The 26,128-nt window shown below is 42.1% G+C and overlaps 1 protein-coding gene across 2 annotated transcripts in view; it reads right to left on the reverse strand.

The window, feature by feature from the left end:
• The window catches only part of LOC140478734 (glutamate-rich protein 6-like), a 92,534-nt gene that overhangs the window by 46,332 nt on the left and 20,074 nt on the right, over positions 1 to 26,128 (reverse strand). The window contains exons 2-5 of one of the 2 annotated variants that reach the window (XM_072572047.1): positions 21,495 to 21,558; positions 18,167 to 18,297; positions 15,987 to 16,064; positions 11,315 to 11,400 (exon numbers count right to left, since the gene is read on the reverse strand). In XM_072572047.1, coding sequence (XP_072428148.1) covers positions 11,315 to 11,400; positions 15,987 to 16,064; positions 18,167 to 18,297; positions 21,495 to 21,558 — 359 coding nt within the window. The remainder of the gene's footprint in view (positions 1 to 11,314; positions 11,401 to 15,986; positions 16,065 to 18,166; positions 18,298 to 21,494; positions 21,559 to 26,128) is intronic. The other variant, XM_072572048.1, reaches the window with a different exon arrangement.

A 26,128-nucleotide genomic window follows, 5' to 3' on the forward strand; every position in this document is an offset into this window, starting at 1 on the left:
TTTTGATTAGAATCAGTCTGACCATTGTGGCACAGACAGCCTGACACAGAGAGCTAAAACCTTCAATATATTATCTGGGCCGACATGACACCAATTCTTAAAGTTCACTTGAGAATGTAACTTTTAAAAAAAGTTTTGCGATTTACATATGAAAGAACTAAAACCAACATGGCCATTCTAAAAGATGACAGACTTAACAAACAATCCAGGTCTTTTTCAATATATAATTTCAGTTACATCACACTGTAAACTTTTCTATAAATTCTGTGTCTTACAATCTTATTCTGCACAACCACCTGATGAAGGAGCAGTACTCCAAAAGCTAGTGCTTCCAAATAAACCCGTTGGACTATAACCTGGTGTTGTGTGATTTTTAACTTTGTACACCCCCAGTCCAACACCGGCATCTCCAAACCAATCCCAATAAATGTACACAAATCTCTCATCATCCTTCGCTGATGATGATAAACGTCATGATAGTGATATCTCTGATCAAACAAAAATGCATTTCTATTCTACCCCAACCTACGATGATTTACCATAAACCAAAACATGAGTCTCATTATCTTCAAATGGTAAACTGAATATACTTACCAGAATATAACTTAGACTAAAAATCAACAAACACATTACGCAATGTTCAACAGGAAAAAATATATGTGTATAGCTTCATTGTGAAGCAGTATTATATTCTGGTAGGCTTTGCTTTCTCCTCAATGTATATTTTTTCCAAAAATATGCTTTACCTTATAAAATTTATGAAAGTATATTACTTGACTGGTCAAAGTAGACATTATGCAAAACAAAAGCAATCACAATGACTGAATAGCCTCTTGCTGTGATTCTGTGAAATCTGTTTCCTTCTATATTGTCTGGTACTCACTACATTTACCATTGGCATCTGCCATTGAAGAGTCATCCTGCCAGTGTGCTACTTATTTTTGAAGTGAAATGTGAATCAAAAGCTGTTAGGAGGTTGTTGAACCATGTAATGTATTTCTCATCAATTTGTTGTCTTTGTTATATTTAGTCTGGTGTTTTTTTCCACATGGTAGGGAAGTATGCTAATCTGTTCTATATTTGATTAGGAACATAAGGAACATAAGAATGAGGAGCAGGATTAACCAATTCAGCCCCTATCAGGTACTCCACCATTTCATACAATCATGGCTGATCCCATCTTGGCTTCAACTCCACTTTCTTGTCCGCTCCTCATATCTCTTTAACCCATTATTTATTAATATCTATCTATCTCCTCAATTTTCTTCAGTGCCCCTGCATCCACTGCACAATTTCACAGATTTACAATCCTTTGAGAGAAGTAATTCCTCCTTAATGCTATTTTAAATCTGCCACCCCTTATCCTAAAACTAAAACCTCTCATTCCAGACTTCCCCACAAGGGAAAACATCCTTTCTCCGTCGATTTTGTCAATCCCCTTTAGCATCTTATATGCTTCCATTAGATATCCTCTCATCCTTCTAGACTCTGCACTCTGTTCCATTACCCAAATGCACTTTGTATGGTAAGATGTGCCTGTACTGCAGGCAAAACAAAACTTTTCACTGTACCTAGGTACATGCGAAAATAATAAATCAAATCAAATCAGAAAGATAAGGGCAGCAGATACATGGGAACACCACCAGATGCTAGTTCCCCTCTGAAACACTCACCATCCTGACTTGGAAATGTATTGCCATTCCATCACTGTTGCTGGGATAAAATCCTGGAACATTCCGCTCACCAGCATTGTGGGTACATTGCAGTAATCACGAAGGTATCTCACCATTACCTTATGCAGGGCAACTAGGCATGGGAAATAAATATTGGCTCAGACAGAGGTGCTCACATCCCATGGATGAATAACAAGACCAAGGGGAATCCCAATGTGTCTCTGTGGGACTGGGTGGAATGGTTGAGATCAGTGGTGTGGGGAAAATGGCAGCCATGGTCAAAGCCCTCATCAACCACTGTTGGGGAAGTCTTCAGTTCAGAAAAAAAGAAGAGTTTTCAGAAAGTTGCTCCAGTGGAAAAGAAACAATTTAGATTAGATTAGATTAGATTACTTACAGTGTGGAAACAGGCCCTTTGGCCCAACAAGTCCACACCGCCCCGCCGAAGCGCAACCCACCCATACCCCTACATCTATCCCTTACCTAACACTACGGGCAATTTAGCATGGCCAATTCACCTAACCTGCACATCTTTGGACTGTGGGAGGAAACCGGAGCAACCGGAGGAAACCCACGCAGACACGGGGAGAACGTGCAAACTCCACACAGTCAGTCGCCAGAGGCGGGAATTGAACCCGGGTCTCTGGCGCTGTGAGGCAGCAGTGCTAACCACTGTGCCACCGTGGAGGAAAGGGGAGAATGGTATTCTTCCAGGTTCCAGTCTACGAGGAGGTGTGGTCAAGAGAACCATGTGAGCAGTGGGCTTATAATAAATACCAAATAAAAGCCTATTGCCAGAAATCTAATTCAGCTAAAAACTAATTTTGTCACTCATACATCTATAAATCTACCAGTCACTTTCCGGTATGTTTTACAAGCACCCATTATTCAATCTATGAGTTTTCACAGCGAGACTTGTTCATAAGGACGTTGTAGCCACATTTCAATCTTGTCTTCACTGATGCCTACTTCCAGCACATAAGGGGAAGATTAGGACTGTATACCCATGGTACCTTAAAAGACTAGTCTTGACTAGTTCAAGAGGGTCCTGTCTGATCTCCCATATCCTACTCTCCATAAATTTGAGGTTGTCCAAAACTCTACTGCATTTGTTCTTACACACACCAAACTGTCACCCCTGTGCCTGTTAAGCGATATCGGTTCCAAGTCAATCAGCACATTGATTTTAAAATTCTCATCCTTGTTTCTAAATTCCTCCAGGGCCTGGTGTCTTCTGTACCCCTGCAGCCCTTTGTCTTATCAGCTTTGATCTAATTCTAGCCTCTTGGCATTTCACGAATTTTAATCTCTTTGGTGTCTGCATCTTCAGCTGTCTATCAGTAAACTCTGGGATTTCTTCTTTAAATCTCTCCATTAAACTTAGTAATTTTTTCTCCTTTCAGATGCCCCTGAATTTCCCTTTTTGACCAAATTTTGAAAATCTCCTGATATTGCTCAAATGTGTAAGTTTGGCCTTACAGTGATTCTGTGACTTACTTTCCTGTGTCAAGGAAAGCTTGACGTCAAATATCAACGCAATAAAGATAGTAATGTAAGTCCGATGAGCGAAGGGGAGCAGTTGAATAACAATTACAACATTCAGTGGTTACGTTGCTGTATTATTCTTCTTATTTCAATTCAGTTAAGCGCACCCTTGAACACAAATGATGAAGGGCCTCTTCAACACAGTGGTTGATTTGAAGGAGTGTAGACTTTAGCATGTTCTTCTCTGAAACTCGACGATGCAGTGCTATCCTAACCAAAAGTGTAGCCTACTGAGGATCAGCACGTCTGATCAGTTCACCATGTAAAAAGGAGGAATAGGCCATTCAGCCCATCGAGTCTGCTATGCCATTTAATGACATCATGGCTGACCTGTTAATCTGCAACTCTCCCCTAATTCCCTTCTTGATTTAGAATCTGCCTGTCTCAGCCTTGAATATTCTTAATGACCCAGCCTCTACAGCTTTCTGAGATAAAGAATTTCACAGATATACAACTTTCTGAGAGAAGATGTTCCTCCTTATCGCTGTCTTAAATAGAGTCACAGAGATGTACAACATGGAAACAGATCCTTTGGTCCAACTCGTCCATGCTGACCAGATATCATAAATTAATCTTGTTCCATTTGCCAGCACTTGGACCATATCCCTCCAAACCCTTCCTATTCATATACCCATCAGATGCCTTTTAAATGTTGCAAATTGTACCAACCTCGATCACTTCCTCTGGCAGCTCATTCCATACATGTACCACACTCTGTGTGAAAAGGTTGCCCCTGAGGTCCCTTTTAAATCTTTCCCCTCTCGCCCTAAAAGTATGTCCTCTAGTTCTGGACTCCCTACGTCAGGGAAAAGATTTTGTCTATATTTCCTAGCCATGCCCCTCATGACTTTATAACTTTGAAAAGGTCACCCCTCAGCCTCTGACGCTCCAGGGAAAACAGCCCCACCCTATTCAGCCTTGCCCTAAACCCTCCAACCCTGGCAACATCCTTGTAAATCTTTCTGAACCCTTTCGAGTTTCACAACATCCTTCCTATAGAAATGTGTGATCCCTTATCCTCAAATTATACCCTCTGGTCTTAGACTCTCCTACAAGGGGAAACATTTTCTACAGCTACTCTGTCAAGACCTCTAAGAATCCTGTATGTTTCAATAAGGTCACCTCTGATTTTTCTGTATTCCAGAGAGTTCAGGCCTAATGTACTAACCCTAATTACTCCCTCCATACCTGCTATTCTCATTGAAACTTACAGAATACTGAGACACCTGGATAGAATGAATGTGGAGAAGATGTTTCCACTAGTAGGAGAGACAAACGACACATAAGAAACAAACGACAAACGACAGGCAAAAGTAGACATTGGGCCACTTCAAACTGATGCAGGGAGCCTAGTGATGGGAGATAAGGAAATAGCAGAAGAACTTAACAAGTACTTTGCGTCAATTTTCACAGTGGAAGACATGAGTAATATCCCAAAAATTAAAGGGTGTCACGGGGCTGAGTTGAGTATGGTTGCCATTACGAAAGAGATAGTGCTAGAAAAGTTAAAAAGTCTTAAAATTGATAAATCTCCTGGCCCCGATGGGATACACCCTAGAGTTCTGAGAGAGGTTGCTGAGGAAATAGCAGAGGCATTGGTTGAGATCTTTCAAGAGTCACTGGAGTCAGGAAAGGTCCCGGATGATTGGAAGATGGCTGTAGTAACCCCCTTGTTCAAGAAAGGATCAAGGCAAAAGATGGAAAATTATAGGCCAATCAGCTTAACCTCGGTTGTTGGTAAAATTCTAGAATCCATCATTAAGGATGAGGTTTCTAAATTCTTGGAAGAGCAGAGTCTGATTAGAACAAGTCAACATGGATTTAGTAAAGGGAGTTCATGCATGACAAACCTGTTGGAATTTTTTGAAGAGGTAACAAGTAGGTTAGACCAGGGAAACCCAGTGGATGTGGTCTATCTAGACTTTCAAAAGGCCTTTGATAAGGTGCCACACGGGAGGCTGCTAAGCAAGGTGAGGGCCCATGGTGTTCGAGGTGAGCTGCTGGGATGGATTGAGGATTGGCTGTCTATCGGAAGGCAGAGAGTTGGGATAAAAGGTTCTTTTTCAGAATGGCAGCCGGTGACGAGCGGTGTCCTGCAGGGTTCGGTGCTGGGGCCACAGCTGTTCGCATTATATATTAATGATTTGGATGAGTGAACCGGGGGCATTCTAGCGAAGTTTGCCGATGATACGAAGTTAGGTAGACAGGCAGGTAGTACTGAGGAAGTGGGGAGGCTACAGAAGGATCTAGACAGGTTGGGAGAGTGGTCCAGGAAATGGCTGATGGAATTTAACGTGAGCAAGTGCGAGGTCTTGCACTTTGGCAAAAAGAATAAAAGCATGGACTACTTTCTAAATGGTGAGAAAATTAATAAAGCCAAAGCACAAAGGGATCTGGGAGTGCTAGTCGAGGATTCTCTAAAGGTAAACATGCAGGTTGAGTCTGTGATTAAGAAAGCGAATGCAATGTTGTCTCTTATCTCAAGAGGGTTGGAATATAAAAGCAGAGATGTACTACTAAGACTTTATAAAGCTCTGGTTAGGCCCCATTTGGAGTACTGTGTCCAGTTTTGGTCCCCACACCTCAGGAAGGACATACTGGCACTGGAACGTGTCCAGCGGAGATTCACACGGATGATCCCTGGAATGACAGGTCTAGCATATGAGGAACGGCTGAGGATACTGGGATTGTATTTGTTGGAGTTTAAAAGATTAAGGGGAGATCTAATAGAAACGTACAAAATAATACATGGCTTTGAAAAGGTGGATGCTAGGAAATTGTTTCTGTTAGGCGAGGAGACTAGGACCCGTGGACACAGCCTTAGAATTAGAGGGGGTCAATTCAGAACGGAAATGCGGAGACATTTCTTCAGCCAGAGAGTGGTGGGCCTGTGGAATTCATTGCCACAGAGTGCAGTGGAAGCCGGGACGCTAAATGTCTTCAAGGCCGAGATTGATAGGTTCTTGTTGTCTAGAGGAATTAAGGGCTACGGGGAGAATGCTGGTAAGTGGAGCTGAAATGCGCATCAGCCATGATTGAATGGCGGAGTGGACTCGATGGGCCGAATGGCCTTACTTCCACTCCTATGTCTTATGGTCTTATAGACTAAGACCTGAGGGCACAACCTCAGAGTGAAGTGGCAACCCTTTCGTTCTGAGATGAGGAGAAATTTCTTCAGCCACAGGGTGGTTAATCTGTGAAACTCATTGCTGCAGAGGGCTGTGGAGGCCAAGTCATTGTGCATGTTTCAGACAGACTTTGATGGGCTCTTGATTAGTAAGGGGATTAAGGGTTACAGGGAGAAGGCAGGAGAATGGGGTTGAGAAACATATCAGTCATGATTGAACGGTGGAGCAGGCTCAATGGGCTGAATGGCCTAATTTTGTTCCTCTATCTCATGGTCTTATGGTATCAACTTGGTGAACCTTCTCTGGACAGCCTCCAAAGCCGGGATATCTTTCCTTAGATGGGGGCCTAGACCTGTTCACAGTATTCCAATTACGGTCTTATTCGTACTTTGCACAATTTTGGAAAAAACTCCCTACTTTTATATTCCATTCTTCTTGAAATAAAAGCTAACATTCTATTTGCCTTTCTTTTTATCCATTGAACTTGGAGGCTAGTTTTTTTTGTGATTCGTGGGTGAGGACGCTCGGGTGCTTCTGTTCTGTAGCTTTTGACAATACCATACTGTATTTCAAGATAAGTCAATCTGAGGGAGCTCACTGTTTTGTAATCAATCAGAGAATTGAGGTAGTGATCTGAATTGGCTCAAAGCACATGGGATCTGTGGTGAACTGATGATACACAGGTCCATTGAAGGTGGCAATGTGTACAGCCTGCAGCTTCAATACAAAGCACAGTTGGTCAGGCATGCAATATACTGCAGATCAGTGCATTTGACAGAAGGCATACACAGGAGGCAATATGCTTTATTGATGTTAGATGTTTCAATGTGGGGCTGTATGCAATGTTTGCAGTCTGTTTATTTTACTAAGCAACCTGTTCAGAGATGTTCGCACACACCTCTAGAACAAGTGGGACCTGACATCTAACAGGACTAGACGAGACAAATCCTGGATGTTCGTGATGACCAGGGAGTCTAGAACCAGGGGTCACAGACTAAGGATATAGGCCTGGCTTTTTAGGACTGAGATAAGGAGACACTTTTTGCCCAGAGTGGGGAGTCTGTGGGATTCACAGAGAGGAGTTAACATAGAACATACAACATAGAACATAGAAAGGTACAGCAGAGAACAGGCCCTTTGGCCCACAATGTTATGTCGAGGTTTAATCCTAGTATAAAATAAAATAACCTAACCTATGCGCCCCTCAACTCATTGTTATCTATGTGCATGTCACTTGTATGTCCCTAATGACTCTGCTTCCACCAACACCGCTGGCAACGCATTCCATGTATTCACAAGTCTCTGCATAAAGAAGCTAACTCTGATGACCCCTCTACACCTTTCTCCTAATATCTTAAAACTATGACCCCTCGTGCCAGTCAATCCTGCCCTAGGGAAAAGTCTCTGGCTATTTACTCTATCCATCTCTCATTATCTTGTATACTTCGATCAGGTCTCCTCTCTTCCTCCTTCTCTCCAGAGAAAAAGGTCCAAGCTTAGTCAACCTCTCTTCGTAAGACAAGCCCTCCATTCCAGGCAGCATCCTGGTAAACCTTCTTTGCACCCTCTCCAAAGCCTCTGTATCTTTCCTATAGTAGGGCAACCAGAACTGGACACAATACTCCAAGTGTGGTCTCACCAGGGACTTGCAGAGCTGTAGCAAAACCTCACGGCTCTTAAACTGGCAACTCTATCTCAGTGTGGATAGAGCTTCAAAACACTAAGGGTAAAAAGACCTTCATGGGAGTCATCTACAGGCCCCCAAACAGTAGTCTGGATGTCGGATGTAAGTTGAATCAGGAGCTGAAATTGGCTTGTCGCAAAGATGTTACTACAGTTGTTATGGGGGATTTTAACATGCAGGTAGACTGGGAGAATCAGGATGGTATCGGGCCTCAAGAAAGAGACTTTGTGGAGTGCCTCAGAGATGGATTTTTAGAGCAGCTGGTGCTGGAGCCGACCAGGGATAAGGCGATTCTGGATCTGGTATTGTGTAACGAACCAGAATTGGTCAGTGACCTCGAAGTGAAGGAGCCATTGGGAAGTAGTGACCATAATACAATAAGCTTCAAACTGCAATTTGAGAGGGAGTGGGTACAATCGGAAGTGACGATATTTCAGTTGAATAAAGGGTAATATGGAGCTATGAGGGAGCAACTGGCCAAAGTTCAATGGTGCAATACCTTAACAGGGAAGACCGTGGAGGAACAATGGGGGATATTTCTGTGTATAATGCAGAAGTTGCAGGATCAGTTCATTCCTAAAAGGAAGAAAGATCCCAGGAGGAGACATGGGCGGCCGTGGCTGACGAGGGAAGTAAAGAAACATATAAAGTTAAAAGAGAAAAAGTATAACTTAGCGAAGATAAGTGGGAAAACTGAGGACTGGGAAGCTTTTAAAGAACAACAGAGGATTAGTAAGAAGGAAATACGCAGAGAAAAAATGAGGTACGAAGGTAAACTGGCCAAGAATATAAAGGAGGATAGTAAAAGCTTTTTTAGGTATGTCCAAGGCAAAAAAATGGTTAGGACAAAAATTGGGCCCTTGAAGACAGAAACAGGGGAATATATTACTGGGAACAAAGAAATGGCAGAGGAATTAAATGGGTACTTCAGATCTGTGTTCACTGGGGAAGACACAAGCAATCTCCCTGAGGTAACAGTGGCTGAAGGACCTGAACTTAAGGGAATTTATATTTGCCAGGATTTGGTGTTGGAGAGACTGTTAGGTCTGAAGGTTGATAAGTCTCCGGGACCTGATGGCCTGCATCCCAGGGTACTGAAGGAGGTGGCTCGGGAAATCGTGGATGCGCTGGTGATTATTTTCCAGAGTTCAATAGAATCGGGGTCGGTTCCTGAGGATTGGAGGGTGGCTAATGTTGTGCCACTTTTTAAGAAGGGTGGGCGGGAGAAAGCAGGAAATTATAGACCAGTCTGACCTCAGTGGTGGGAAAGATGCTGGAGTCTATTATAAAGGATGAAATTACGGCACATCTGGATAATAGTAACAGGATAGGACAGAGTCAGCATGGATTTATGAAGGGGAAATCATGCTTGACTAATCTTCTTGAATTTTTTGAGGATGTAACTCGGAAGATGGATGAGGGAGATCCAGTGGATGTAGTGTACCTGGACTTTCAGAAAGCTTTTGATAAAGTCCCACACAAGAGGTTAGTGAGTAAAATTAGGGCGCACGGTATTGGGGGCAAAGTACTAGATTGGATAGAGAATTGGTTGGCTAATAGGAAACAAAGGGTAGTGATTAACGGCTCCATTTCGGAATGGCAGGCAGTGACCAGTGGGGTACCGCAGGGATCCGTGCTGGGACCGCAGCTTTTTACAATATATGTAAATGATATAGAAGATGGTATCAGCAATAACATTAGCAAATTTGCTGATGACACAAAGCTAGATGGTAGGGTGAAATGTGATGAGGATGTTAGGAGATTACAGGGTGACCTGGACAAGTTAGGTGAGTGGGCAGATGCATGGCAGATGCAGTTTAATGTGGATAAATGTCTGGTTATCCACTTTGGTGGCAAGAACAGGAAGGCAGATTACTACCTCAATGGTATCAAATTAGGTAAAGGGGCTGTTCAGAGAGATCTGGGTGTTCTTGTCCACCAGTCAATGAAGGCAAGCATGCAGGTACACCAGGTTGTGAAGAAGGCTAATAGCATGCTGGCCTTCATAACAAGAGGAATTGAGTATAGAAGCAAAGAGGTGCTTCTGCAGCTGTACAGGTCCCTGGTGAGACCACACCTAGAGTACTGTGTACAGTTCTGGTCTCCAAATTTGAGGAAAGACATTCTGGCTATTGAGGGAGTGCAGCGTAGGTTCACGAGGTCAATTCCTGGAATGGCAGGATTGCCTTACACGGAAAGACTGAAGCGACTGGGCTTGTATACCCTTGAGTTTAGAAGACTGAGAGGGGATCTGATTGAAACGTATAGGATTATGAAAGGATTGGACACTCTGGCAGGAGGAAACATATTTCCGCTGATGGGGGAGTGCCGAACCAGAGGACACAACTTAAAAATACGGGGTAGACCATTTAGGACAGAGATGAGGAGAAACTACTTCACCCAGAGAGTTGTGGCTGTGTGGAATGCTCTGCCCCAGAGGGCAGTGGAGGCCCAGTCTCTGGATTCATTTAAGAAAGAATTGGATAGAGCTCTTAAAGATAGTGGAGTCAAGGGTTATGGAGATAAGGCTGGAACAGGATACTGATTGGGAATGATCAGCCATGATCATATTGAATGGCGGTGCAGGCTCGAAGGGCTGAATGGCCTACTCCTGCATCTATTGTCTATTGTCTATTGCCTAACTCAATCCCCGTTAATGAAAGCCAAAACACCATATGCTTTCTTAACAACCCTATCCACTTGGGTGGCAATTTTGAGGGATCTATGTACTTGAACACCAAGATTCCTCTGTTCCTCCACACTGCCAAGAATCCTGTCTTTAATCCTATATTCAGTATTCGAGGTTGACCTTCCAAAATACATCACTTCGCATTTATCCAGGTTGAACTCCATCTGCCATTTCTCAGCCCAGCTCTGTATCCTGTCTATGTCGCACTGCAGCCTGCAGTAGCCTGCAATATCAACCTCTGTGTCATCTGCAAATTTACTAACCCACCCCTCAACCTCCTCACCCAGGTTAAGGCCAAGACTTTGAATGGAGCTAGACATAGATCTTGGGGCTAAAGGGATCAAAGGGCATGGGGGAGAAAGTGGCAACAGGATACTCAGTTAGATGATCAGCCATGATTACATTGAAAGGTGGAGAAGGGTTGCCTATTTTCTATGAACCTGGGCCTTCTGGTTCAAAGGAGAGACACTAACAGTCCTTAATAGTCTACATTCTACACTCCATAGGGAAGAGAAGGATCTACAAATCCCTTAACCTGCAAATGTTTAATGTGAATCATCCAGAGCTCTGAGCAGTTGTAAATCACATTGCTTACCTCAGAATGAACAATGATGTCATCAAGGCTCCCTTTTGAAGTAACATCACTGACATCGTCTTCCAGGATTGACTCATACTCTTGTTCTGAAACCAACACAGAACAAATCATCCAACCTTTGCTTTCTGAGAAACCTTTCTTCACCAAACTGAGTGATACTTTGCCAAGTGAAAATAAAATACTGCAGATGCTGGAAATCTGAAATAACAAGAGAGCATGCTGGGGAAACTCTGTACAGAGAGAAACAGCGTTAATATTTCGGGGGTTAAAGGAGCCAGTCACAAATAACAGTCTTTGGACTTCAAATATTTACTCTGCTTTTCTCTCACCAGACCTGCTGAGTTTCTCCAACATTCTCTGTTTTTATTTCGGTATTTAGTCAACATTCAACATCTTGAGGAGCTTAATATGATGAGGCCTTCCAGCCAAATGTTATTCATCAAATGATAGACCTAGTGCTTTAAAATCTAGTTGTGACTGCAGTAATCCTCATGCAAGCAAATAGGAAACACTATCCTCTTTACATAACCCATGAATATTTACTTAATCTGGAGAGAAGATGGCCAGGTGATAATGTCACTGGACTAGTTTCTTTATTATTCATATGTAGGATGTGGACATCACTGGTTAGGCCGGCATTACTGGTGAATTACATTGCGACACCAGGTAAGGATGGTTATCTTGCCTCAAGACTATTAGTGATGGGTTCCTACGACAATTGACTGTGGTTACATGGTTACCACTAGGCTAGCATTTTATTAAATTGTTTTATTCACACACAGGACGAGGGCATCTCTGGCTAGGCCAGCATTTATTGCCTGCCCCTAATTGCCCCAGAGGACAGTTGAGAGTCAAGCACATTGGCTGTGGGTCTAGAGTCACATGTAAACCAGACCTGGTGGGGAGAGTTGTTTCCTTTTCTAAAGGACATTCGTGAATGAGTTCGGTTTTTCCAACAATCTACAATTTTTACTGAATTCAAGATGCACGTCCTGTCCTGGTGGGATTCTGAACACGAATATTACTAATCCAGTGACTTTACCACTACAGCAATACCGCTCCAGATGACTCCAAAGGCTTTGGGACTATGGTATCAAATCCCATCACTGGGCAATTAATAAATCTGGAATTGAAAGCTAGCCTAAAGTGAAAATGATAACCATCACTGGTTGTGGTAAAAATGCATCTGGTTTCTTAAGGGAAGAAAGTCTACCATCTCAACCTGGTCTGACCCAGCGATTCACTTTGTTCAAGGGAACTTAGGGATGGGTAACATTTCATGAAAGAATAAAATGGAGCAGGAAGATAAAGCTGAGGTTTTAAACAAATACTTCAATAGCTCCTTAAAGTCAGCAGGGCAGGCAGATCAGGTGGTTAAGGGGATACTTAAGGCACAGGGGATACTTGCCTTTATTAGTCACGGTATTGAATACAAGAGGTTACAATGGAGCTGTATATAACTTTAGAACAAAGAAAAGAAAATTTAGAGCCCAGGAACAGGCCCTTCGGCCCTTCAAGCCTGAGCCAAAGGGCCTGTTCCTGGGCTGTAAATTTTACAGCTGGAGTGCTGTGCAGTGCCAGGCGTCACACTATAGGAAGGATTGGTTGCATTAGATAGGGTGCAGAAGAGTTTCGCCAGGATGTTGCCTGGGCTGGAGTGATGAAGAGAGATTAGATAGGCTGGGGTTATTTTCCTCAGAGCAAAGGGGGCTGTGGGGAGATCTGATTGAGATGTATAAAGTTCTGAGAGTCATAGACTTGGTAGATAGAGACTAACCTTTCCCTTTAAATAACCAGAAGCACTGTTTTAAGGTCAGGTGCAGGAGGTTTAGAGGGAATGTGAGGAAAAGAATCTTTCACTCAATGCGTTGTGGATATGTGGGACTCAGTGCCTGAAAGGGTGAGAGAGGCGGAAACCCTGAGGAAATTTAAGGACCAATAGGATGAGCACTTCAAACATCATACCACACAAAGCTACAAACCAAGAGTTGGAAAATGAGATTAAAATAAATGTTTAGTGACTGGCATAGACTGGATGGGCTGAAAGGCCTCTTTCCATGCTATAAATATCCATGCTGACTCGATTATTGAAAGGCTCTGAAATGAGAAAACACATTAAGTGTGCAAGTGTCAACATTATGTTGTCAATAGACAATAGACAATAGATGCAGGAGTAGGCCATTCAGCCCTTCGAGCCTGCACCGCCATTCAATATGATCATGGCTGATCATTCCCAATCAGTATCCTCTTCCAGCCTTATCTCCATAACCCTTGACTCCACTATCTTTAAGAGCTCTATCCAATTCTTTCTTAAATGAATCCAGAGACTGGGCCTCCACTGCCCTCTGGGGCAGAGCATTCCACACAGCCACCACTCTCTGGGTGAAGTAGTTTCTTCTCATCTCTGTCCTAAATGGTCTACCCCGTATTTTTAAGTTGTGTCCTCTGGTTCGGCACTCCCCCATCAACGGAAATATGTTCCCTCCTGCCAGAGTGTCCAGTCCTTTCATAATCCTATACGTTTCAATCAGATCCCCTCTGATGTATAAATTTATAAATTGTCATGTATAAATTGTCATGTATAAATTTATCACTATTCTGTTACCGGAAAGTTTATCTGTGCTTTTGTCAACTGTTCATCATCAAGGATATAACTGTTGCAGTAATAGTGGTCCTAAGCATTTGGGCAAAGTGAATATAAGTGTTAAAATTCACGACAGACAGTAAATATGCCTCAGAGGCCATCATCAAGGCTAGTGAATGAGAGAAACTCTAACCAGTGTTGGAACTGTACAGCTGCAGGTGCGTGTGCCACAGAATGGTGAGTGAATATAACAAGTGTGCAACGTACATTATAAATCTTAAAGCAGTTTTGGTTTCTGCATTGCAGAAAAAAAAAACATTTAGAGATGGTGGAGAGGTGCAAAAGTGATTTACAATCATCAGACCAACTGAGAGTAAGAACCTGCCGGGAAAGTTAGTCTGGTTGAGATTGTTCTCTCAGGGAAAATAGAAGATTGAGGGGCAACCAAATAAAGATTGTTAAAATCATCAATGACCACAGCAGGATAAACATAATGTTTCCACTTGTGGGTAGAATCCAAATCTAGGGTTTTTAAAATTCTAAGAGAAATGATTGGAATGTAGAACTTTCTGCCACATGAGGTGCTTTAGACAAAAGATATTTTTAAAGTAAATAAGAGCATGAGGTAGAAAAGGGACAGGAAGAGGTTATTCTGACAGGGTGAGATGAAGTAGGTTGAAAGAGATGGGTGCAGAGAACAAATATGGCAACACTGGGTCAGACAGGTTGCTTTCATGCTGTAAATTCAAAGTAATATCATAGAGTATCATTATGTTAAATTAACACTGCAAACAATTTTTAGAAAGCACATGAACAGCTGGATATTGTATCAGAGACCAGAAATACTACGATTTACTTCTGGCCGATAGCCCATCTGAGCCAAGTAGTTGAATTTTATTTTATTCATTCACAGAATGAGGGAGTCACTGGCTAGGCCAGCATCTATTGCCCATTCCTAATTGCCCAGTGGGCAGTTAAATGTCAACAGTGCTGGGGATCTGGAGTCACGTGTAGATCAGACCAGCTAAGGACAGAGTTTCCTTCCCTGAAGGTCAGTAGCGAACCAAATGGGCTTTTCCTGACAATGGATTCATGATCATCATGAGATTGTTAATTCCAGATATTTATTGAATTTAAATTCCACCATGGCAGGATTTGAATGCAGGTGCCCAGAACATTACCTGGGGTCTCTGGATTAACAGTCCAGCGATAATACCATTTGGTCATTATCTCCCCAGTTAAGGGTTTTTGCAGTTGGCCTCAGTGCCTTGAGCTAGAGAAGCCAGCAGACCCGAGACTCCTGACAATTTGCATAAATGTTATCTCATGATGCGTCCTATTTTTCAGCACTGGGGAGCCAATCTTTTCTTCACAGAAAGAACATTGAGATTGAGATGCAATTCAGATATCAGCCTTCATTTGGCATGTTGCACCCTCCGCTCAAAGCCTCTTGGTTTTGGGTGCAAGGCCCATTGCAAACATTATAATATGTCAGGCCTTTGGCAAAGATGTCTCCTTATAAGATGAGGGCATCAGTGGCTAGGTCAGCATTTATTGCCCATCCCAAATTACCCAGAGGGCAGTTGAGAGTCAACTACATTGCTACGGGTCTGAAGTCACATGTAGGCTAGACCAAAGGATGGCAGTTTCTTTCCTTAAAGGACATTAGTGAACTATATGGGGTTTTCCTGACAATCAGCAATGGATGCATGGTCTTCATGAGACTTAATTCCATATTTTATTCGATTCAAATTCCACCATCCTGGCATTGTGGAATTTGAACCTAGGTCCCAGGTCATAACTTGGGTCTCTGGATTAACAGTCCACTAGGCCATTGCCTATACCCTTGTTGTGCTAAGGTTAATTTGATTCTGGGTGCAGAGGATAAGTGGAGCATGATTTTACTTTATCTACTCCCACTGACAGGTTGTTCCACCTTTGCAGGAATCAACTTGGTTGAGGAAGGATTTCGGATAGTGCCACATCAAGTGGGGATGGGTAAGGGCAGTTGGGTGTGGAAGGATAAATGAAAGCCCCTGAAAATTGGTTAACTTGATGCAAAACGTTAACTTATATCAATAGAAATACCTGTGGATGTTGAGCTAAAAAACGCTGAGAGCTGGCTAAAGAGTTCTGATTCTCCTCTCTCTAAAATTTCGAGTTTCTCTTGAGGAATGATCATAAAAAATGGATGAGATTCAAGTGAACAATATGTTAGAAAGCAGATTCTGCAGGAAGTCATTACAGCATTCTATTCACATTATACTCCCCCTGTAGCTCAAGCTCTGTTTCCATTCAGTGACTGTGTCTCTTTTCTGGAAACAGAACACAAGTTAAAGAGGTAATGCCAGAACCCAACTTGTTATTAATTAAAGAATCCAGCCCCTATAAATAACTTACAAACTTATAGGTTTTAGATTGTAAATAGATTATCACAGGACATTAACTGTTTATGAAAAATACTCTGGTTTAAAAAGATATTTCAGAGATTGCCCAATATTTACAATTTTGCAAACATGGGACTGAAATATTTGTGCATTATTAAATTCAGTATAATTAACACGATCCATCCACCAGTGAGTACCAGTTACCGTTAGATGTAGAAGAAGAAGTAGGCCATTCAGCCCATTGAGTCTGATCTGCCATTCAATGTGATCATGACTTCCTTGCTTTTTCCCCATAAGTCTTGATTCCCTTAATGATTAAGAATCTGTCTCAGCATTGAATATCCTCAATAAACCAGCCTCTACAGCCCTCTGCAGTAGAGAATTCCACAGATATACCATTCTCCAACAGGATGAATTCCTCCTTAGTTCATCCTTAAATGGGTGACTGCTTACTCTGAGATTATGTCACCTTCAGCTGTCCCTCAATACATCAACTCAGCCTTCTGAGTCTTTGCCATAGATCTTCATGTGAAATAACAAATTCCTATCCCACAAATCTTTGGAGGCATGGAGCAGGATGTTCCTCACGGAAGGAGGATATAAAGAGCAGTGTCTGCTTTCCTTTTTTCCCCTCTCCTCTGATGCTCTGCCTCACCATTAAGACTACATGGCTCAAAACATGAAGCAGCTTAATGGATAAGTTGTCACCATTTCAACCCATTGGCAGCCGGCTCCTCCCAGCCATTAATGCCAATGCTGCAGCACTTCAAGGAGAGCATCAGGGTGTCATTAAAGTGCTTTCTTTGTCCCTTCCTGCAACTTGGCCATTTGTTGGTGGAGAAGACAGGGCCTGGTGGGGAAAACTCCTTTTGGCCATCCAGGCAGAATATCCAGTTCAATATCCAGACTTTGCAGGGATTTTGCCTGAATGCTTTGGCGGTGGCTTCAAGGAAGAGACCAGCCTTTGTTCAATAGGCTTCCCATTGAATTCAGAGGAGAGACAATGCTAATGGAATCTCTCCAGGGCTCCTATGTGTTGCTAGTACACAGTCCACTGCAGTACAGGAATGTGGTGTAAACAACCACGCTATATACTTGCAATTTTGATTAAGGAGTTTTCTGCTGTCGAACACTTGAGGATTCAGTGACCTTGGCTCTTCATAACCTTCTCTAGCCCTGCAGGATCTTTGTGTACCTCCAATCTGGCCACTCACATAACACACCCACACCCCCACCGTCGCCACACCCCCCCCTCCCCACCACTGATTTTCTCTGCTGTGGAAATGGTGAACATACCTTCAACTGCCTAAACCTCTCCTCCACTCTATCGTCTTTGCCCCGTTCAAATTCTTTTTTTAAAACCTACTATTCCTTGTGTGGCTTGGTGTCACACTTTCTCTTGTGAAAAACCTTGAGCTGTTTCATTAAATTAAAGGTGCTATGTAAAAGCTAGTCATTTTTGTCATTGAAGCAACACAGTAAAATTGGACTATCTATAATCAATGCACAAAGAAGGAATTGGAGATGTAGTGAAGAATGCAGACTTCCAGATCAAGTTTGTCCATAATTTTGTCTAAATGCCAGCATGTACAAGACTGCAGGCGACAGTACAGTATGTAAGTACATAGGGAGGAATATGTTGGGAGAAGCCAAAAAAAACTGTAAACAGTGTTCACCTTAACTGAACTATCCTAAATGTTACAGAAAAGAAAACTTGTCCATTTTAAAAGTTGTCTCAATTATCATTGGAGTCTTTTTTTTAAGGAGAGGCGATGTTTCAGTCACCTTTTACAGTTAAGACAATGTGTCGATTCAGGCGAACAGTCATTTTTCTCCGACCTTGTTTCAGTGTTTGCTTTCAGAGACAATGTAGCTCCTTACCAAATTTCCTGTGGCTCTGATTGAGCAGCCAGCTGGAATCAGTCTGTGTGAGAACTGATGTTAGTGGAAGTTGGTCAGAATCCACAATTGCAACAGTAGAGTGCACAATGTCCGGAATGATTTCACTGGGCCTGTTTCACGGAGACAGAAGTCAATACAAACGGACTCAAACAAACATGCAATTAAAAGTGCAAATACTCTGTTGTTTGCAGTTCATGGAATTATACCTTTCTATTACTGTTACTTTTAATAGGTATTTGTTTGGAGAGGTCCATGTTGATGAGAATAGTGAGGTTTGGAAATCTCTGAAAGAATGGCAGAGGCATTAACTTTATTATGTTTAAAAAAAAGTATCTGGAGAGACACTTGAAGTGCCTTAAACCTACAATACTACAGAGCTAGAAAGTAGGACTAACCTTTACATGGCACCAATGGCTAATTTAAGTAAAGAGAAAGAGTCAGGAGAAGTTTCACTTATGTCAGTATAGTTTTAAGCATCAATTTAAACCTTATGTAAATGATAGACAGAGTCCCACATTTAGTCAGGAAATTGGGATGTTAATTTTCATGCAACATATTATTAGTTTAAGGGTGAAAATGAAAAACACTTTTTGGCTGTTCTAAGGGCTGAATGGCCTTATTGCATGCTGTTATACGCTATTTTCTAATCAACCTGTTCAGAGATGATTAGGCTCTCAGGTTTGGAATTTCCTTTCTATTCCACTCCTTTTAGACTGTCATTAAAACCTGCCTGTTTCATAGAGTCATGGAGTCAAAAAGCACAGAAACAGACCTTTTGGTCCAATTAGCACACAATGATCATATTCTCAAACTAAAGTAGTCCTACATGCCTACATTTGGCCCTCTAAACCTTTTCTATTTATGTACTTATCCAAATAACTTTTAAATGTTGAACTGTACCTGCATCCACCCCTCCTTGAGAAACTCATTCCATGCATGAACCACACTGATGAGTAAAGGCAAGCAAACCAAACACCTTCTTTACAATCCTGTCTACCTGCGACTCTACTTTCAAGGAACTATACCTACATTCCAGGGTCTCTTTGTCCAGCAACACTCCCCAGGACCTTACCATTAAGTGTATAAGTCCTGCCCTGATTTGCCTTTCCAAAATGCAGCGCCTCACATTTATCTAAATTAAACTCCATATGCCACTCCTTGGCCCATTAGTCTGTTGTACTCTGAAGTAACCTTCTTCGCTGTCCACTACACCACCAATTCTGGTAGCATTTGCACACTTCTTGACCACACCTCCTCTGTTCATATCCAAATCATTTATATAAATGAGGAAAGGCAGCAGACACAGCACCGATCCTCGTGCCACATCACTGGTCCCAGGCCTCCAGTCTGAAAAGCAACCCTCTACCTTTGAGCCCGTTCTGTATCCAAATGGTTAATTCTCCTTCCATTTGATCTGACCTTGCTAACCAGTCTATCATGAGGAACCCGCGTCAAACACCTTATTGAAGTCCATATAGATCATGTCCATCACCCTGCCCTCGTCAATCATCTTCTTACAGGAAACATCATAGCTTGGAAAATAGTGTTTCAATTTAAAACAGTTTAGGGTAGTTCGACAGGGTTGTTAACTGATGATGTGCATGGTTGGTGTGGGCTGGTTGGACCGCATGGTCTGTTTCCATGGTGCATGACCCTATGACTTCATTTAAAATAGATGCTTCTGAGGAAGGGAGAAGATAATTTAGAATTGTTAATAATAGTTTACCTCAGTGCAAGGAGTTTAGTTCAAAAGTTCCAAAATCATAAAGACTTAGCTAAAACACAGCAAATGTGAAGTGAAACTGAAACAGCCTCAGGTCAGCTATATGATGGATTAAGGAAGACGCTATCAGAGTCTCAAAGATCAGGAATTGAACTCACAAATGAGGTAGACCTGGTGTGGGATACAGCAAGGAATTCTCTCTGGTGTTTGAGTACTGTAATGGGATGGTGTTGGGAATAACAGGGTTTTGTTTTTATGTGTTTTGAAATCTCAACATGTGTTATATGTAATTAGCTCTGCTCATTCTATTTTATCTTCATTTATTTTGCATAATAAACTGCTGTTTTATCGTTAAAATCAAATCTGCAGCATTGTGCACTTATGTTTCTCTCCGAAAAAGCAAAGTCCATTCCATCAAGACAGGTTTCAGTCTGAGATCTGACCTGTCCAATAACATCAGCTGCAATTATAACACCTGTAATAAAGAAAACAAAGGTCTTGCATTCATGTAGAACCATATTACAATTCAAGATCTCGCATGATCTGTAATGATATAATTATTGTTGAAGCCCAGTGAAAATTGTTGCAGCTTCATGAAGCTTTCTAGAACCCCCATTGCTTGGTGCCTAGTCTTATCCGATTATTTCTCCTTGTAAAAGGTGCTATATTAGTGAAACTCCTTTTTTTTTTGTTTTCATTATTGTTGCTGTTTCTTGCACACTCTTCAAACCATTCTGCAGAGCTGACATTTCTTGGTATGGACACAAACCTGACAAGCTTCAAGTATTTTCAGATTTTCAATTCCTTGTCTACATTGTTATATTTAATTCTAATTCAAAATGTCATACAAAAAAATAATGCTGAAAATCTGATATTAATACCAGGAATGTGTCATGTGAGTCAATACCTTGTGGCAGACTGATGGTAGACCCAAGATTCAGAAACCCAAGAAACAGCCTGGGAGAAAAGAAATGAAAGAACTACAGATTTCAGAAATCAGAAACAGTTCTGAGGAAGGATCTCTGGACCTGAAATGTTAACTCTGATTCCTCTCTACAGATACTGCAATACCTGCTGAGTTTTTCCAGCAATTTCTGTTTTTGTTTCTAATATCCTGGGGACCTAAATTTGAATCAGGCTATGGCAGATAGTGGAATTTAAATTCAGTTAATAAACCTGGAATTAAGAGTCTAATGCTCGCCATGAAACTGTTGTTGATTGTCAGATTGTTGTTGATCTGGTTCACTAATGTCTTTTAGGGAAGGAAATCTGCCATCCTCACCTATTCTGGTCTCCATGAAACTTCAGATCTATAGTAAGTGATTGCTGCTTAACTGCCCTTTGGGCAATTAGGGATGGGCAATAAATGCTGGCCTAACCAGCAATGTCCTAATCCTGAGAACGAACGAGTAAAAAAATGGCAGAAGGACAAAAGTTGTTTAGTCAGCGTATGAACCGGTTAAAGAAGTTAATGCTTAAGGTGATTAAACAAAAAATTGCCCTTCACCATTTCAGATTCTGTGGTGAATTCCATTGAATATTTAGAATGTGAACTTTTAAATTCCAGTTGCAGTGTATTCTTACCCATCAATGAATGTTGATTCTGTTTGTGTGAAGCTTTCTGCTATACTTGATGTGCTTGAAGTAACTGAAGAGGAGAGAGAAAAAAATGGTAAAGGTAGATAATTTTTAGACAAAAGAATAGTAAGATCAATGGAATTCTCAGTTTTACTTATGCCAGCATAATTGTCAACTTCAACCTCACGAGAATGACGGAGAGAAACAGGCTAAAATGTTTAGACAAGAAATTATGGAATTAATCTTCATGCAACATCTAATGTTATTAATTAAGGGTGAAAATTGAAATATCAACATGGAGGTCAATGGAGTTTGATTGAGTGCCTCATCCATTATCATCTGAATAAAATTTAATACAAAATGCAGCTTTCAGTAGCAGATATTTCATTTTTATTCTGTAAATTAAGCAGACCTACATTTTGTGTTATAATTATAATAAAGTGAAGGTTATCCAGCACACAGCAGAACCCACCCAATGCTAGTTAGGAACAATACCTGTTAATCCATTGTAGTTCACGGATATAGTAGGTATTGATTAGAAACATGCCTTGCCAGACTGCAACCTATAGAAGCTTAGAGCCTCTATGCCTTTGACCCTTCACTTTAGGTAATGAAGGGTAAATAGTTCAACCAGGGAAGATGGAAGCCGAGACAAAATGTCTGGGAACCACAGCAGCTGGTAGAAGTTAAATTCAATTTTAAAAATCCGGAATTGAAAATTAGTCTTAGTAATGGTGACCATGAAATTATCATTGATTGTAAAAACTCATCTGGTTCACAAATATTCTTGAGGGAAAGGAATCTCCCATCTCTACCTGTTCTCACCTATATGTGACACCAAGCCTATAGCAACGGGGTTGGCTCTTAACTAGCCTCTGAAATGGTCTAACAGGTTGCTCAATTCATGAACAATTAGGGATGGACACCAAATGTTGCCCTTGCCAGTGATGCCCACATCCCATGAAAGAATAAAAAAAAATTACAATCAAGCCTGATGTCGGTGGTGGGCAAGTTGTTGGAGGGGATTCTGAGGGACAGGATGTATATGTGTTTGGAAAGGCAAGGACCTATTAGGGATAGTCAACATGGCTTTATGTGTAGGAAATCATCTCACAAATTTGATTGAGTTTTTTGAAGAAGTAACAAAGAGGATTGATATGGGCAGAGCAGTAGATGTGATCTATATGGACTTCAGTAAGGCATTCAACAAGGTTCCCATGGGAGACTGGTTAGCAAGGTTAGATCTCATGGAATACAGGGAGAACTCACCATTTGGATACAGAAGTGGCTCAAAGGTGGTGGTGGAGGGTTGTTTTTCAGACTGGAGGCCTGTGACCAATGTAATTTTACAAGGATCGGTGCTGGGTCCACTACTTTTCATCATTTATATAAATGATTTGGATGTGAGCATAAGAGGTATAGTTAGTAAGTTTGCTGATGATATCAAAATTGGAAGTGTAGTGGACAGTGAAGAAGGTTACCTCAGATTACAACGGGATCGTGATCAGATGGGCCAATGGGCTGAGAAGTGGCAGATGGAGTTTAATTCAGATAAATGTGAGGTGCTGCATTTGAGAAAGCAAATCTTAGCAGGACTTATACATTTAATCATAAGGTACTAGGGAATGTTGCTGAACAAAGAGACCTTGGAGAGCAAGTTCATAGTTCCTTGAAAGTGGAGTCACAGGTCGATAGGATAGTGGAGAAGGCGTTTGGTATGCTTTCCTTTATTAGTCAGAGTATTGAGTACAGGAGTTGGGAGGTCATGTTCCGGCTGCGCTGTACACTGGTTAGACCACTGTTGGAATATTGCATGCAATTCTGGTCTCCTTCCTATCAGAAAGATGTTGTGAAACTTGAAAGGGTTCAGAAAAGATTTACAAGGATGTTGCCAGGGTTGGAGGATTTGAGCTATTGGGAGAGGTTGAACAGGCTGGAGCTGTTTTCCCTGGAGTGTCGGAGGCTCAGGGGTGACCTCATAGAGGTTTATAAAATCATGAGGGGCATGGATACGATAAATAGACAAAGTATTTTCCCTGGGGTGGGGTGTCCAGAACTAGAGGACATAGGTTTAAGGTTAAAGGGGAAAGATATAAAAGAGACCTAAGGGGCAACTTTTTCACACAGAGGGCTGTACATGTATGGAATGAGCTGCCAGAGGAAGTGGTGGAGGCTGGTACAATTGCAACATTTAAAAGGCATTTGGATGGGTATATGAATAGGAAGGGTTTGGAGGGATATGGGCCGGATGCTGGCAGGTGAGACTGGATTGGGTCGGGATATCTGGTTGGCATGAACGAATTGGACAGAAGGGTCTGTTTCCGTGCTGTACATCTCTATGACCCTATGATTCATACAGACATCACTATTTTAGACAGTAATAGCAACACCTGAGGGGAATACCAGAGATTTTGGAAAAGGTGTATTTTACTATATACTGAAATATCCAATGTGCACAAGCCTTTTAATATTTTATACTTGATTTTATATTAATGGTTGTCCCGTACCCAGGCTTGACATTTTGATTACTTGTTTTATTGCTAACATTATTACAATTTGGTATCTAGTGTCATAATTACATTAGATTAGATTACTTACAGTGTGGAAACAAGCCCTTTGGCCCAACAAGTCCACACCGACCCTCCGAAGATCAACCCACCCCAGACCCATTCTCCTCAATTTATCCCTTCACCTAACACTACGGGCAATTTAGCATGACCAATTCACCTGACCTGCACATCTGTGGACCGTGGGAGGCAACCGTAGCACCCGGAGGAAACCCACGCAGACACGGAGAGAATTTGCAAACTCTACACAGACAGTTGCCCGAGGCAGGAATTGAACCCGGGTCTCTGGCACTGTGAGGCAACAGTACTAACCACTGTGCCACCGTACTGCCATATTTTTCTGTTTTTTTAGTGTTTGTACAGCATATGATACCATATATTTCTGTTCACCTTTCTCTACCGTATTCACTTAGTCTTCTTGATTAATTAGATTACTTACTTATATTAATCTTCAGGTGAGTTTCAATCCAGTTAGAGGTTGCCAAATCTAATTTTTCTGTCATAAAAATGACTCAGAGTTGCCTGCCATTTCAACACACCACCACACTTCCATTCCAACAGCTTTGAGTGTGCCCACTGTAGTGCTCCAGTGAGACTCAGCACAAGCTGGAAGAACAGGGCGGCACGGTGGCACAGTGGTTAGCACTGCTGCCTCACAGCGCCAGAGACTGTGTGGAGTTTGCACATTCTCCCCGTGTCTGCGTGGGTTTCCTCCGGGTGCTCTGGTTTCCTCCCACAGTCACAAAGATGTGCAGGTCCGGTGAATTGGTCATGCTAAATTGCCCGTAGTGTTAGGTAAGGGGTAGATGTAGGGGTATGGGTGGGTTGCGCTTCGGCGGGTCAGTGTGGACTTGTTGGGCCGAAGGGCCTGTTTCCACACTGTAAGTAATCTAATCTAATCTAATCTAAACAGTATCTCATCTTCTACTTGGGGATCCTTCTGGACTCAATATTGAGTTCAAAAATTTTCGAACCCAAACACCTCCTTCCATGTTCGTAACCCCCCTCCACACCCTATGTCCTGTCATGACGTGGACCGTTTTCAGTGCAGCATCCCATTTTCACCTACTTATTATCCCCATTATCAGCTTTTCTCCTTCCCTAGTTTACCATCATCCATCCCTTTTTCCACTAACTGTCTTATCTCTCCAGGTTCTGTGTTTACCTGTTTACTTACTCCCACCCCAACCCGGTCATTAGCACATATGCCATCCTTTCCCAGTGACCATCAGTTCTGAAGAAGGATCACTGGACTCGAAACATTAACTCTGCTCTCTCTCCACAAAAGAAAATCAAGATTGTTTTCTCCAGGATTTTTTTTATTCATTCATGGGAAAAGGGTGTCGCATCCTAGGCCAGCATTTAATGCCCATCTCTAATTGCCCAGAGAGCAGTTAAGAGTCAACCACATTGCTGCGGGTTTGCAGTCACAGAAAGACCAGAACAGGTAAGGATGGCAGTTTCCTTCCCTAAAGGACATTAGTAAACCAGATGGGTTTTTCCGACAATCAACAATGGATTCACAGTCATCATTAGATTCTTAATTCCAGATTTTTAAAATTTAATTCAAATTCCACCATCTGCTGGAGTGGGATTTGAACCCAGGTCCCCAGAACATTACATCACAGCAGGATTCTCAACCCTTACATGTCATTCCAAAAGACTCCAGGCCAATACTGGAGGGCTGGCAACCCTAATGTATAGGCATTAGACTGAACCCAGACTCCCTCAAACAACCACATCAGTGTAAATCAAAACTGCTTCAAGTTTGTAATGCAAATGCACCCCGCAGTGCACTGAGGGAAGACTGCTACCAACCGAGCCCACCTTCGCCTCATGGTTAAGTAAAGAACGATGGAAGGAGGCTGGTTTGGAGGGTAAATAGTTGCATTAACCTGTGAGTCAAAGGGAGCTGGAAAAGCACAGCAGATCAGGCAGCATCCAAGGAGCAGTAAAATCGACGTTCAGGGCAAAGGTCCTTCATCAGGAACATCTATGCCTGGCCTGCTGTGCTTTTCCAGCACCACTCTAATCTCCAGCATCTGCAGTACCCACTTCCACACTAACATAGAA

This window comes from Chiloscyllium punctatum, chromosome 6, assembly GCF_047496795.1.
Source record: "Chiloscyllium punctatum isolate Juve2018m chromosome 6, sChiPun1.3, whole genome shotgun sequence".
Lineage (NCBI taxonomy): Eukaryota > Metazoa > Chordata > Chondrichthyes > Orectolobiformes > Hemiscylliidae > Chiloscyllium > Chiloscyllium punctatum.